This window comes from Pteronotus mesoamericanus, unplaced genomic scaffold, assembly GCF_021234165.1.
Source record: "Pteronotus mesoamericanus isolate MK-2021 breed Mesoamerican mustached bat unplaced genomic scaffold, CSHL_Meso_final contig_56, whole genome shotgun sequence".
In the NCBI taxonomy this organism is placed as follows: Eukaryota; Metazoa; Chordata; class Mammalia; order Chiroptera; family Mormoopidae; genus Pteronotus; species Pteronotus mesoamericanus.
This window is the reverse complement of record NW_026555201.1, coordinates 11,761,772-11,776,150: the sequence shown is the minus strand read 5'-3', so window position 1 is coordinate 11,776,150 and position 14,379 is coordinate 11,761,772. Positions and strand designations below refer to the sequence as shown.

The 14,379-nt window shown below is 38.7% G+C and overlaps 1 protein-coding gene across 2 annotated transcripts in view; it reads left to right on the top strand.

The window, feature by feature from the left end:
- The window catches only part of PTPRB (protein tyrosine phosphatase receptor type B), a 102,976-nt gene that overhangs the window by 18,964 nt on the left and 69,633 nt on the right, over window positions 1–14,379 (top strand). The window contains exons 1-2 of one of the 2 annotated variants that reach the window (XM_054580106.1): window positions 2,630–3,051; window positions 3,472–3,745. In XM_054580106.1, the coding sequence (XP_054436081.1) occupies window positions 2,998–3,051; window positions 3,472–3,745 (328 nt within the window). In that variant the 5' untranslated portion in view covers window positions 2,630–2,997. Of the gene's footprint in view, window positions 1–2,629; window positions 3,052–3,471; window positions 3,746–14,379 lie in introns of those variants that run through there. The other variant, XM_054580105.1, reaches the window with a different exon arrangement.

Here is a 14,379-nt window from a genome sequence, read left to right as displayed (position 1 = left end):
AAAAGGTAACAATAAAATCCTGAATTTAAACTTTCCCTCATTGTTTCATATGTTAATTCTTATGGGTTATTTAGGACCCGCTACCTCTTGGGGCACTCTGTGTGAGCCTTAAGATTCTTCCCCCAAGCCCCCCAGAAAGAACTGGCAGTTACATGCCTTTGGAAAAGGAATACCTTTGATTCCTGGTCCTTTCCTTCATGTGTTGCTATGAACCTTCATATAATTGATACAAAAATAGATAAAGGATAACACATGATTTTAAATGTATATGTGTCTCTTTCATAGATCAAAAATAAAATAATTGTATATAAAGAAGTCATTTCTTCTTTTCCAAATTCCCATTTCCAAGGCATTATTAGCAGCTCACTGTTAGTGGCACAGAACTTGGAAGCATCTAAATAAACCATGTTGTGAGGATTCTTTGTCGTTTCTTACTTGATTAGTCTTCTTCAAATGTTGCCTTTTTGGTGCATTTGCCTGCACAAAAGGTAGGATTATAAGAAAAGATTGGTACATAGTATATCAGAAATAAAAATAATTTAAGAATTAACTTACAAGGTACAATAGGTTGCTAGCATGTGCAATAGTATTTTTTTAAAGATGCTTGCAAAAACTTGGAGACTAGAGGATCCATTGAAGATTTTCTTAAAGAACAGAAGAGTATTTGATATATTTGGGTAAGAAGATTCCAAACCTGAGGAGCAATTTATGAGAAAATTTTATAAATCTCAATGAAAAAGACAAAGAGAAAGACAGGCAGAAATTAGGAGAGTGTGACCTATGTGAAGGGTAAATTTGCAAAAGAGCAAAAAAGGTGAACTGGGTGTGATCTATAATTAGCCAAATGTGCCACTCATACAGCACATTAAAGTGTGCAAAGGTGCTTTAACATACATGGTCTTACTAATTTTCATAATAGCTCTCTAAAGTATTTACGGTAGGCATTATTCCAGTTTTACAGACAAGTAAACCAGATTGTCTTCTAAATAGAGGAAGGAAGAAAGGAGAGAAAGGAGGAAGGAAGGAAGGAAAAAAGGAAGGAAGGGAGGGAGGGGAGGAGGGAGGGGTGATGCTGAAAATAAAACAAAAAAAAAAGACCCCTGTAGAGGCCAAACACAGCCTGTGGGCTTGCAGTATCTGAGGGGGAGGGGAGGGGGCCGTTTCTGATGGTGCAGAAAGGCATGCCAGACTGTGAAAGCCACTGAACTTGTGAGGGGGCAAAATACGGAGGCGGGCAAATGCTCTTTTCTAAGACAAGTGACCTGAATAGTGAAGTAGGAAAGAATCGGTTCTCCCAAAAATACACGCACGTTTTAAGTTTGACCTTGGAGTGTTTGCTAACTTGAAAAGGAGACCTCTGCTCTAGCTGCGAGGAAAGCCCCTAGAATCCCTGAAGGAGTGAAAATGTCATTTTTTTCATGAAGAGATAAAAACCACACATTTCCTAAATGAATTAAAATAATTTTTACTTTTTCCCCTTTTTCTGCGTTTTCTTAAAGTATATAATAGTCAATACGGTGGTCAAAATATAGCTTTATGTATATAAAATCTATTTTTAAAAAGGGAATATGTCATCTTTTACATTGATTTAGCTTGAGAATATCTGATTGGAAAATTAAAATGCAGAGTCTCATCTTTTTTGGTGGTTTTCAGGGATGGCACCCCCCAAAAAGTAATCAAACATCATAAAAGTTATTGCAATATTATGCTACTATTGCCTATTAATTGTACAATTAAACGCTTTTGCTCTTTGGTGACTGGGAACTGTTTTAAAATCCATTTCAGATGCATGATCATTCAGATACTCAGATGGCTGCTTAAAAAGCATAAAGGTAGTCCTGGAAACTGAGTAAATTCCCTTTTTTTTTTTTTTTTTTTTTTTTGGTAATATGTGGGGAAGCTGAGCCATCAATAGTATCTTCCATAAGCGAGAGTTTATATTTCTTTCTTATGTTCCTTGGACAATTATGGATGGAATGGCTTTAACTGGATGGCCAGTGGTGAAATTTCTATGCCTGTGGGTTGGACAATTGACGGCGGTAGTATTTGTTCTTGATTAGCACCAGTTGCATGAGATTTAAGGGAGGACACAGACCTCTACTCCAGAGAAAGGGGAAAGTGAATGGCAGAAAAAATAAATAAATAAAGGTCAAGTTGACAATTGACAAGATCCTTTGGGGGTCTTTTACTCTTGCTGGTGTCTGGAGGATGCGCATTGGGACAAATGAATGCTTTGAGGTGAGAAGGGCAAAAGCACTCTAATAAAAGACTTCAGGAAAGAGTGCAAACGACCTAGGGAAATCTGCTGTGGTTATGTTTAATCCTGGGAAAAGAGGCCCTGGAGAAAGCAGATGAGGAAGATAGGAAGGAAGACAGGGAGGGGGAGGCACTGGGTGTGGTGGGAGGAAAGGACAGGGGTCGGGAGCTGGAAAGTGAGAGGGGGTTAAGTACTGATCGTGGCTAAGGCGACCGGGTTGAGGAGCACAGAGTGGGAAAAAGTGAAAGTCAAGGGGAGGGGAAGAAGGAGGAGGAAGCAGAGCTCCTTGGACCCAGACGGGACCCCTAGCCTGGGAGAAGGCGGCGCGGGGCAGCGGGGGCAGCTTGGCCCGCCTTGGGCCCCCTTGGCAGCTTCAGGCGTTGGCTCCTCTGGGCTCCCTCCCTTGCCGGCGCATTGTTCCTTTGCCGGGAGACGAGGAAATTGCCTTTTGATTGCGGAAGTCCGCGGACGGGGCGCGGGGCGAGGCAGAGCGGGTCAGAATGGCAGCGTGGGAAGGGCGGCGCGCTGCCTGTCCCCGTCGGCTCTCGCGTCCGCAGCCCTCTCGGGGCGGCAGCAGCAGCAGCAGCAGCGGAGGCCCTTGCGCGTCGCCAGCCCAGAGGCAAGCGCACTGCGCCAGCGGGGCACGCTGAGCGCGCGCAACAAGTGGTCCCCAGGCGGCCGTCGGGGCCACCGGGTGTCCCAGCCCCTCAGTGGAGGCTGGGTGGGAAGCGCTGACCGCGATGCTGAGCCATGGAGCCGAGCTGGCCTTGTGGACCGCACTGAGCCTGCTGCAGGTGAGCGGACAGAGGGGAGGTCGCGGGGGCGACGCGTCGCATTCCCACCGACAACCAAATTCCCACTCCACTTTCTGGCCTCCTGGGTTGTGGTTTGCAGAGGGAGTTGGCCGAATTTTTTCCTCCCCTTGGGAAGAAAGATTCTCTTCTGAGCTCCCAGCCAGACTGTCAAAAGCAAAAAGAAAAAAGAAAAAAAAAAAAAAAGCCACCTTCTTCCTCCTGCTGCTCCGGGGAAAGAGCAGCTGCGGAGAAAGTTGCCACCCATCTCCTCCACGGGCCCTTTCTCTGCTGGTTGGGCAAAAGGATGGGCTGAGGCTGGGGGCGAAGGTTGGGTGGGGGCGTCTCGGGGAGCTTGCTGTGGAACTGTCCCTGGGCAGTCCAGACTGTGGGCTTCAGCTCTTGTCTCTGGTTCATTTGCAGACTGGACTAGGGGAGCCAGTGAGGTGTAACTTCACAGTGACAGATTCCAGGATCTCCAGCCGGTCTGCATCCATCCAGTGGAGAACTCTGGGGCCTCCCTGTAACTTCAGCCTCTTCTATAGCAGTGACACATCAGGGATCATGCAATGCCATCCCATGAGGATAGACAACACCACCTATGAATGTAACCTCAAGGATTTACAAGCGGGAACCACCTATAGCTTCAGGATTGTGCCTCAGGATGGAGAAGAGAAAGCTGTTGTGTTGCAAACAGGTAAATGGGTGTCAGGTGCTGCTGGAAGGCGAGGCCACTCTGGCCGAGCACTACCTTGTCAAGCTGGTGATGCATTTGAGTTCCAGGCATACAAAAGTAATGGTAAAAATACCTGTGAAGATAAATATCCTTAGATCTGGCCAGAAGCAGCTTGGTTAACTTTCAGAAATTTCCTTAGTGCTGAAAACAGCGGACTAGTCGCTTCAAGAGGGAATGCAGCAAAGAGACACTGTGGGCTGTGGAGGGAATTTGTTAAAATGATGTGGCTTGAGCTTCCATCACATTAAATTGTCAAGCCCTAGAATAATTTTAAGTAAATGTTTTTAGAATAAATAATTGAAGTGCAGTGATTAGGGATATGCCTCTCTTCAACTTAGTTTTATTTTTGGAACCAGAATATAAAATCTTTAGGAGTAGAATAGACCCATTCATAGGAGAAAATTAGAAAAATCTCTTGAAATGACGGGACAAAAATTATTTTGTATTATGTAACTAAAACAGCATAGTATCAGAAAAGGTCCTTTGTTACTTTGCACCTCAAGTCAGGTGTTTTTTTTTTTTCTTTAGACTTTTGGTAAACCCTTCCATGCATATATGTCTGCTAGTTTGTCTTTCCTGCCTCCGTTTTCTTATCTGTAAAATGAGAGTGTAGACTTGGTCACTTAGGTCCAAGTTCTTACCAAGTGCTAACCACTGAGGTAGGGACTCTCTTGCCCGTTACCTCATTAATCCCCCAGATGTGCTCTAAACTCTCTAATGACGTTGATGTTTTATGACTTCATTAGTCTTCCTTTTAACATTTTCTTTATTTGTAGCAATAGTGACACCTTACTTTCATAAAGTCAAATTTAACTGAAAAAATTCCAGAAGTTAAATTTAGAAGTGTTTTGTCTTTACCATTCTTTCACAGGCAGCCTTAACAAAGATCACTTCTCAGCAACAGTTCTTTAAAGAGGTGTGAGAACTTTCCATTCTCAGGGTCAGGAAATGGAACTGGGTTCATGTAATAAGTCAATCAAATATTAATTCTCTTATTTTTTTCAAAGAAAAAATTAAGAATGCCCAGTTACATCACCTGACTTACTTCAAATGAAATTGTTGATAATTTCTGAGATTTACAAGAACAAATTGAAAAGAGACACCAGTTATTAAACATTTAGTTGTGTTTTTATATGGAATCAAAGAGAGACTGAAATCAACCATGTAATTAGAACGGTTTCCATAAGTTTAAATAGCTGGATTTTTAGTCATAGAATTGTTGGTTTCTTGGTGTGTGAGCATAGTTTTATGAACACTCAGTTTGCTAATACTGTGAAACTTATGACATAGAACTTCTAGATATGTTCATCACATTTGATTAGGTGTACATGCTGAATGGAACAGATGATTTTTAAAAACAAGTGAGCCTTCAGAAGTTTATGGGGGAAAGGATGAAGACATTCATAAGCCAGAAAATAGTCATTTAACGTAGATTTTTTACTTTTGAGGGGAAAAAAAGTTGATGGGAAAGAAAGGACTTGGTGTGGGTGTTACTAGTTAGAATGCCCTTTGAGTTCAATTATGTATGTAGGTGTTTTAAGTACAGAGATATATGTGAAATGTAAGAAATATTTGCATTTTAATTATCATGTCGAATTCAATAAAAAAAGACTTTATCAGCATTCACAATATTGGTATTCAGGTTCTCATCATTTTTCTTAAGCAGTTACTTTTACAGTACACAAATATACTTTACACAACAGATTTTATGAGCTCCACTATAAATGTGAAGAATGAAACTTGCAGGTGATGTTTGTACAATGGTAATTTTTTCACACTTATCTTTATGATGGCATAATCCTTCTTAGGATTCTCTACTCTTTAAAAATAATTTTATGCAAACTAAGATTTTCTAAAAATGTTTCAGGGAGGACTTTTTTAGTTGGTTGTTTATTTTTTGTCATTAGTGCCCTCTATATTTAAGGAAATGAGTGAATTTTTCATTTATTTAAGAGAAAGGACCAGTATTCCTCTATGTTAATTGCTGAGCTATAGAGGGGAGACCCATGAACTACATTTTAGTGTATTAAAACATGACCAACTTGTAGTATAATATTAACTCTGAGATATAACTTCAAACAGAAAAGTCATTCAAAGCGTGTTGTGCTTTCCTTTTGCCAAGTTGCCTGTCTTGTTGGTCTAGAATAAAAGAGAGTGAGGACAAGACATGATTTGGCTAGAGATACAATGGTTGCTTAGATTATTTCTGTATCATTTCAAGCGTGAGTTGTCTGATTCTTGTCCCTGATAAATTTTGTAAAATAACTAGTTTTTTAGGTGTCATGTAGACATGACCTTAAAGATCCAAAATTCTACATAAAGGAGAGCTGTCGCAGCAAAAATCAATTTTCACTTCAACTCTTAAATCAGAATCCAAAAACATATGCGTATTAAAATTCAGTTAAGCAAACGTTTATTAAGCTTGGTTCCTGCAGTGAAGTACACCAGGTAGTGAGAGGTGGGCTTTTCAAGATGACAGTCAGTACAGTCCTGTGCAGCAGTGAGAGAAGGTCATGGTGAAGGTGGTGGCAGACCTTTGCCACGTCTGTCCTGGAGGAAGACCTTGCCTGCCTGCTGCAAGCCGTGCCTTCACAGCCCTGGAGGAGACACTGGGCAGTGCTTGGGTTCTTTTCACCACTAAGCTGTCTATGTAACAACCATAATAAATTGAAAGCCAAATTATTTAGTTGTGACCAAAAATAATTGAAAGCTAAATCGCTTAGTTGTGATTTCATCAGAAGTCAGATATGAAGGTAACAGATATTAAAGAACTCAGCATTTTTGCAACACTGTGTCCTCAGTTTAGAGCAGAAGCTGAAAGCGGGTAGCCCCTGGGGGTGTCTAAGTGTCTAAATAATAGACATGTTTTATTTGGCTCATGTAGTGTTTATGAAGAATTCAAATTGTTTCACCAGCATTAAAAACTGGAAAATTCATATAAAAATAAGATGTATGGATTCTCTTAAAATACTGGAAGATTTGGCAAAACTGGGCCACCCCTATTCTTACAACTGTCTAGAGCTGACTTGTGGTTTCTCTCCTTTTAGATACCAGTTCATTTGACCATTTCATATTGCCTTGCCTGAATGCATCCCAAGGACATTTGAGTTTGTTTAAATGAAACTTTCTAATTTTCATGTAGAACTTTTGGGGAGCTTTTATCTTCCCAACAATAACAAGTAGTTTTTTAGTAACCTAAAATAGCATCTAGCACATGGTACATGTTAAATTAATATTGATTAAATGGGTAGATAGATGAATGAATTAATGGATGAGTGGCTGGTTTTATGCATGAATATACAGATAGGTAGATAAACAAGGAAATATTAATGAAAGAAAGGAATATTTTATTGGGAAAATATGGTCTGTTCTTCCTGGGTTAAGAGTAAGTTATGGAGCCCAGGGAAGTAGTCTGGTGGTGGGGAGGGAACTTCATTTATAGGAAGAATTATCTGAGTGGCATATGCCCTCTTGTTAGTTTCACCTACTTATTAGTGAACAAAAAAAAAATCAGCACTTTTAATGTGGTTAATTCCTTTGTCTTTAAAAAAATATTTCAGAAGCTCTAATTACCAAGGCAGCATATTAGCTGTTATTTCCATTTCAAAATGTTGCTTAGTGTACTAGTTTACTAGGGCTCCCATAGCAAAATACCACAGATTGAGTAGCTTGAACAACAGAAATTTATTTTCTTATAATTCTGGAGGTTAACAGCTCTAGATCAGGTATCAGCACGTTTCTTCTGAGGCTTCTCTGATTGGCTTGCAGGTAACCACCTCCTCAGAGGGACATGTGGTGTCCCTCTGTCTGTATTGTCTGTGCCCCAATCTCCTCTTCGTATTAGAACACCAGTCATATTGGATTGGGCTCATCCAATGAACCCATTTTAACTTTATTACCTCTTTAAAGACCTTATCTCCAAATACCGTAACATTCTGAAGTATTGGGGGTTAAAGCTTCAACACATGAATTTTAGAGGGACACAATTCATCTCATAACACTTAAGTAGATTTAAATATATGGCATTATTTCTCAGTAATATCTGTAAGCTATTTGCATCAAAATCTCTTGCAGAGCTTGTTATAAAGGCATATTGGCTTCTACCCAACAATTAATGAATTTAGAAAGAATGGAGCCTAGGGTATCTGATTTTAAACAAATATCAAAGTGAATCAGTGCACACTGAAGTTCAAGAGCTATTGATGTAGTTTTTCTGTTTTTCATTGGCATTAAAATTTTGATATCATTCCTTTTTACAGTCAAGTCAATATAAGTAAAATGAACATTATACTGACTACATATTGTTTAACTTTATCCTCATGGAAGTCTTGTGGAGGGAGTATTATGAAGGCACAGGTTGCATAGTGGTTAAGAGTTGAATTCTGAAAGCTGTTGCCTCCATCACTTACTATCCAAGTTGCCTAGGACAAGTTTTTGACCTCTCCAAGCCTGTTTCTTAATTTATGAAAGGGGGACAATAATAAAAATATTGCCTTCTTCATAGGATCTTTTGAAGTTTTAAATGGTTCATATATAAATTCTAGAATAGTTTTTATCATATACTAAATGTGTCATAAATTTACTATTATTAACTTTCAGGTTGGAAATGAGATTGATACTCACAAGAATTAACATCACAAATCCACACAGCTAACATAGGATAGGCATAAAACTTGAACCCTGATTTACTGCAATCCTTTTTACTATGTAGAAAGGACATAATTTTAAAGCTGGTATTAGTTTTTTCAAATTACTGTATGATGCTTTGGTATTTTCAAGCAACTTTTTAAGGAGGAAAAATATATTACAAAAAAATCTGTGTGTATGTGTGTAGCCTACACAGGGTGGAATAATGATTAAATATGTTACAGTGTGAAGAAATGATAAATTATAAGCAGCTACTGACTTTCAGCTGCTTTGAAATCTTGGTGAGTGGACTTCAGTATTTAGCAATCAGCCATTGCAGTCTATTTCAGGAGTTCTAAGATCAAGCTGAGTTATGTATGTGGAATGAACCATCCTAGTACTCTAAATTTGATCTTCTTTTGTGTGCTTAGGAAGCTTCTTCCATTAGTCTGACTTCTGTTGGTGGGCATGGCATTCTACAGGTTAACAAGGAAAAAAAAAAAATAACTCATTTGTCCAGACAGAATAAGAGCAAAACAAAGAAAAATTGTTTCGCCTTCCATTCCCACACACCAGTTCGATGGAATCCCCCAGGGGATAAAGAATAATTCTGACATCTTTCTGACCTTGTAGGAGAAATCAAGCCCATTTTATATGTTTGAAATATATATATAAATGAAGATGACTATATGCCCCTGAACAGATAATATGCAACTAAAATTAACATGGCAGCTGTGTGTTAACGTGCTGTTGAGTAGCTCTGACTCTAAGCAACCCTGTGAATGACTGATGTCCACGCTCTTCTGCCTTCAACAGCCCTGCTCAGTTCCTGTAGACTCATGCTCGTGGCCCCTGTTACGGAGTCAACCCGCCTTGTATTTGCACTTCTTATTTTCCTGTTGCCTATACACATAGATTTCCAGGGATTTTTGTTTTTAATACTGTTTTTCTGTCTTTTATATGGAAAAACTCAAACAAATAAAAAAGTAAACAGACTAGAATAATGGACAACCATGTACTCATCATCTGTCTTCAACAGTTATCAGTTGACAGCCAATCTTGTTTTATCTATATCTCTCCCCCTTACTCTCAACCCATATCATTTTGATGCAATCCGCAATCCAAGTCATCATTTAGTTTCATTTATAAATATTTCAGTACGCATTTCTGAAAGATAAGATTTTTTTAATACAACCACAATATCACTATCCTACCTAACATTAACAGTAATTCCTTAATATCTTGATGTCCAGATTTGAAAACACACACCAAGTGACAGCCCATGAATTTCTACATGAGAGAGACAATCTAAGTGGAAGAGGAAGCCAAGAGGCTTGGACACTTAGATAATACTGAGAAAGCCTCAGTCGTTAATATCCAAGGACTAGAGTGGGGCTGCTGAAGGCTATCATGGGCATAAGGGGGTTAAAGTCTCCACCAGCTGTCAAGGTACCCTCCGTGCTGAGAGTAATACTTAATAGAAGTGAGCTTTTCGGTGCTTTAGCTTAAACGCTTTCTCACTCTGAAATGCCCCTTTTACTCTCTGATTTCTAAGTCCTACTTGACCTTGCAAACTTGCTAAATTTCATTTCCTTCATGAAGCCCACTCTGAAACCTTAGCCCTTGGCGGTCATTCTCCATTTGTGTATTTAGCATTAATACCCACCTGTGTTACTCTTCACAGCAGCGACGTTCATACCTACTGCCATTTACCGAAAGCCCGACACGTGTGAGACTAGCACTTACTGCTTTACCTTCCATTACCTCTTAGCACGTACAACTCTGTAAAGTAGTGTTGGTCCCATATTATAGATAGGAAACTGAGCATCAGCAAATTTAAACAGTTTTCCTAAAGTCACCTTCATAACTGGCAGTGTTGGGATTTGAACCCAGGTTTCATCTGTCATTGAAGCCAGCTTCCCTGATAATGCACCTTTTTGTACCCTTTTCTCATAGGTGTTAGCTGCCTGAGTAGACTGCAAACTCTCAGAGGGTAGACCATCTACTACTTACACACCTAAAGCCAAACAGGAGAACCCAGAAAATAATGAGCCTCCCTGCACCGTTGTTAATGGTCATGCAAATAATTGTCAAAACTGTTTTAGTTCCCTGTCAAGGTTGTTAAGACTTTGAAAGTTCTTTCTTACCTAAACTTTATGTCTGGTGTATTAAGGTGATAAATCAAATGCATGTTAATCTACTGCATTAGCATAACATAGTATATCATCTTAAAATAAGTCAGAAAGCTGACTATTGTAGTCCAACAGCAACAATCACAAAGTAAAAGAGATGCATTTTACTTTAATTGTGAACAACTGTTTTTTCGTTTTGTTCTTCCGTGGCGCAAAAGCCACAAACCATCCGTTGATGAAGGTTTTCAAAAGTGAGAAAACATATGGTAAAGTAAGAGATCCGACACAGATATACTGTGGGGCTGTTACGACTTCAAGGATAGCATTTGACATAAACCCATCATTGTTTGCACTCTTGTTATAAGGTTGACTTTACTTCCAAAATAAATGCTATCACTTTGAAATCTAAACACTCTGGAGATTCCTTTATCAATAGATAATAGTGTTTTAATAGCCATACAAAAGAATTTTTAAAGAAAATATTACTTTCATTTTATATATGTGCATATATATGTACATATATGAATTTCTCCCTCTTCCAAAGCTACATTTTAAAAAAGGAAATAAGGAAGAATTCATTTTGGTTCAGGAATTTAGCTAAACTTCATCTTTTCCTCAGAGAACAGAAACATTGGGATGACATCAAGCCAACTTAGGAAATTCTAGGGCTTCCTAATACTGGTAGACTCACAGAAATATAGCAGATGAATATGGCAGGACTTTTGCATTGGCGTTCTAGGTCTGTCTGGAACTAAGAAGCATAAATGGCTTCAATTTATAGCTAATGGTAAATTTTGATATGTGCTTGAGATTAAATTATTGATTTATGGTTTTCAACAGTTCCCATAGTTTATAATACTTCACCAGTTACTGTCTATATGAGAGTGATTGGGGGCGGGCGTGGGGGGGAACCGGAAAGGTTATAATGCACACGCATGTGCGTTGACACTTCTACCATCAGCATAAATTATACATAAGCCAAGTAAGGTTTTCTAATTACATGTGATTTTTCTTTTGATCAGAAGGTTACAGGTATCTAAATAATTTTCAAATAACATTTAAAATGTCAATTTGTATATATTTATATATGAAATTAGCATCCTTGATGGATCTAATTTGTTTCTAATAAAATACTGGAAACTTTTTCTTTAATACAGCAGAGTTTTCATTGGGCTTAGATTGCAAAGATGTCTGAAAACTAACGGCTGCCGCCTGCACAGCAATGGTGGACCACTGCCAGCAAAGGGCTTTATCACAGCAAAAATGGGGTTTTAAGTGTTTGTTTCCAGTGCAGGTTCTCGCAGCCCAGGCACTTCCCAGTCTCATTGTTCCTTTGTTCTAGCGGATGTACAAAGGATTGACTGTTTTGTTTTCTGGCTCAGAGAGATTAGATAAAGTCTGCATTTCTGAACTTCACCCTCCAGGCACGGAACCTTAAAATTCATTTTCTATAGCTCATATTTTGCAGATTATATATGTTTAGATTATACTCAACATAACATCAGTTTCTTTGGCCTTTATCTGGCTCAGCTGTAGACAGAGATGACAGCACAGCATAGATCGCATCTGAACTATCACTGGAAAGCAGCTGTCCTTCTCATCCTTGTCCTTAAAATGCTTCTTAAGCAAAAAATGTGTCATCTGGGTTGGCTATGACAAGGTTGTTCTTGAGTTTTGCTGGCTATTAGAATCTTATGGCAGTGAAGTATCTTATCCATGCCAAGCAAAAAGAAAACTTTCTGTGAGGGGAAATTATGTTCTTTGCTTTTATTATGGCATCCTTAATTATAGACTATTATGTAGGATAAAAAATTTAAGTAATATTGCCAGAAATTTTTTAAAACCATATTTTTCCTTCAGAGCTTATAAGTGAGAATCACTTTGGGAATTTTTTATTTTCTCTTAAGGGTTAGAGAGTTAGTTCATGGGAATAAACTGATAAGATACTTATCACGGTATTTTTTATGAAGAAAGCAATTTAGGCTTTTATCACTGTAGTTTAAAAAATTGTATTCCATTTTTGCCTCCATTTTGTCTGTGATTCAGAGGAAATTTTTTTGTGATTAATTAAACAATTAACTTATGTTACTAAGTGTCCACTGTATGCCAGGTAAAATCTATATTTTGTTATTTCTCAAAACATCTGAGAATGTAGGTACTATTATTTTTCTCCCCTGACAGGTGAGAAAAGGAAGGCTTAGATAGATGACGTAACTTACCCAAAGTCTTAAGACTGAAGCTGAGATTTGAATTGAGTTCCATTCAACTCCAAAGCCCAACCTCTCTGCTACTACATCTTCCTACTTCTATGTCAAGACCTTCTCCTGGTTAGGAGCCATAATAATACTAGCTAATGTCGAACACTTACTATGCACCAGACACTGGTTTTAGTGCTCTAGACAAAATAGGCAATTTAATCTTCATAGCAGTTCTACTAAAATGATAGTATTATCACCAGCATTGCAAAGGTGAGGCAGCTTAGGGACAGGAAAGTTAAGGAATTGCCTGAGTACACAGTTACAGAGCAGGGGAGCCGATTGAAACCCAGGTCATCCAGCTCCAGAGCCTACCCTCATCAGGTGAGCCTGTGCTGGGCTTGGGGGTAAACCATGCAACCTCATCCTCCAAGCTCACCTGCCTTTATGGTAATTGAAGTTACAGCTGCCTTGGCTTACTTACCAGTTAATATTTATGTTATTATTATTACTGTTATAAAATGTTATGTGGCTTATTCAATTTTTGCAATATGATGTACATATATAAATCACAGGCCAAAACACAGACAAAGATGTTAGATTTATTATAAGCTGGATGTAGCCTACGTGTGGTGTCCCTGGATGACCCACAGATAGTTTTATAAGCTCTCTGGTCATAAATGCCTTTTGAACAGAATAAAATTACCTTGTTCCTATTTGAATTAATATTATTTACAAATGAATGCCTTCTTAAAACATATATTGTTCTAAGAACATTCTAGTATTTCTGTGGTCACTTTGTGAGAAAAATTTACCAAGAGGTAGATAAGAGCTGAGATCTCTGTAGCCATGCCACTAAAATATCTGACCTGAGTGTTGAAATTTAGTTTCTACTATCTTAATCCCACTTTCTAGACCAAGAACATGTAGAATTTCTGAAAATTACTCCTATGTAAATGTCTCTCAATGTTTCTACTCCCAGAACTCAGGGTAGGAAGAGTCTCATTTCTCGGATGGTCTCACTGCACCGTGGAATGGCTACTCACTAAATGCTATTGCCTTAGTTCCTAACCCAAAGACATGCTGTTTGTCCTGTTTCAAGATTCAATACATGGGAAATAGGACTTCTCAAACTGACCCATGGCTTTGAGTGTTAAAGCTAAATAAACAGCTGAGTGCAGTACCAACCCATTCTCACCTGTTCTGTGGGTCTCAGCAGCTCAAAAATGTCCCAGAACTCAAGTTTTGAAAATTCAGGGACATAGACAATCCAGCTGTGGGGAGAATTCATTTTGGTGAGCACCCTAGCCTACGCCCTTAATTAGGTCTGTATATTTGTGGTTTCCTGATATCTAAAAACAACCATAAGTCATCTATACTGAAGCCACATAAATCTACAACCTAAAGAAAGAAAAAACTCAGTACACATTTCAGAATTAGTTCTCAATATCTGCATTTTCTGTTGATTTTCACTATTTACCCAGGCATAGCCTGGATGTTTGTCAATGTTGGAAAAGTGCTGACCTTGCAAGCAAAAGATAATGTCACCTTACTTGGAACTCCAAGCTCAGAAAAAAAAAATTGTATTAGAAAAAGGAGTTTATATGACAAGTAGCTGAGTGTGTTTCTTTTTTAAATGAAA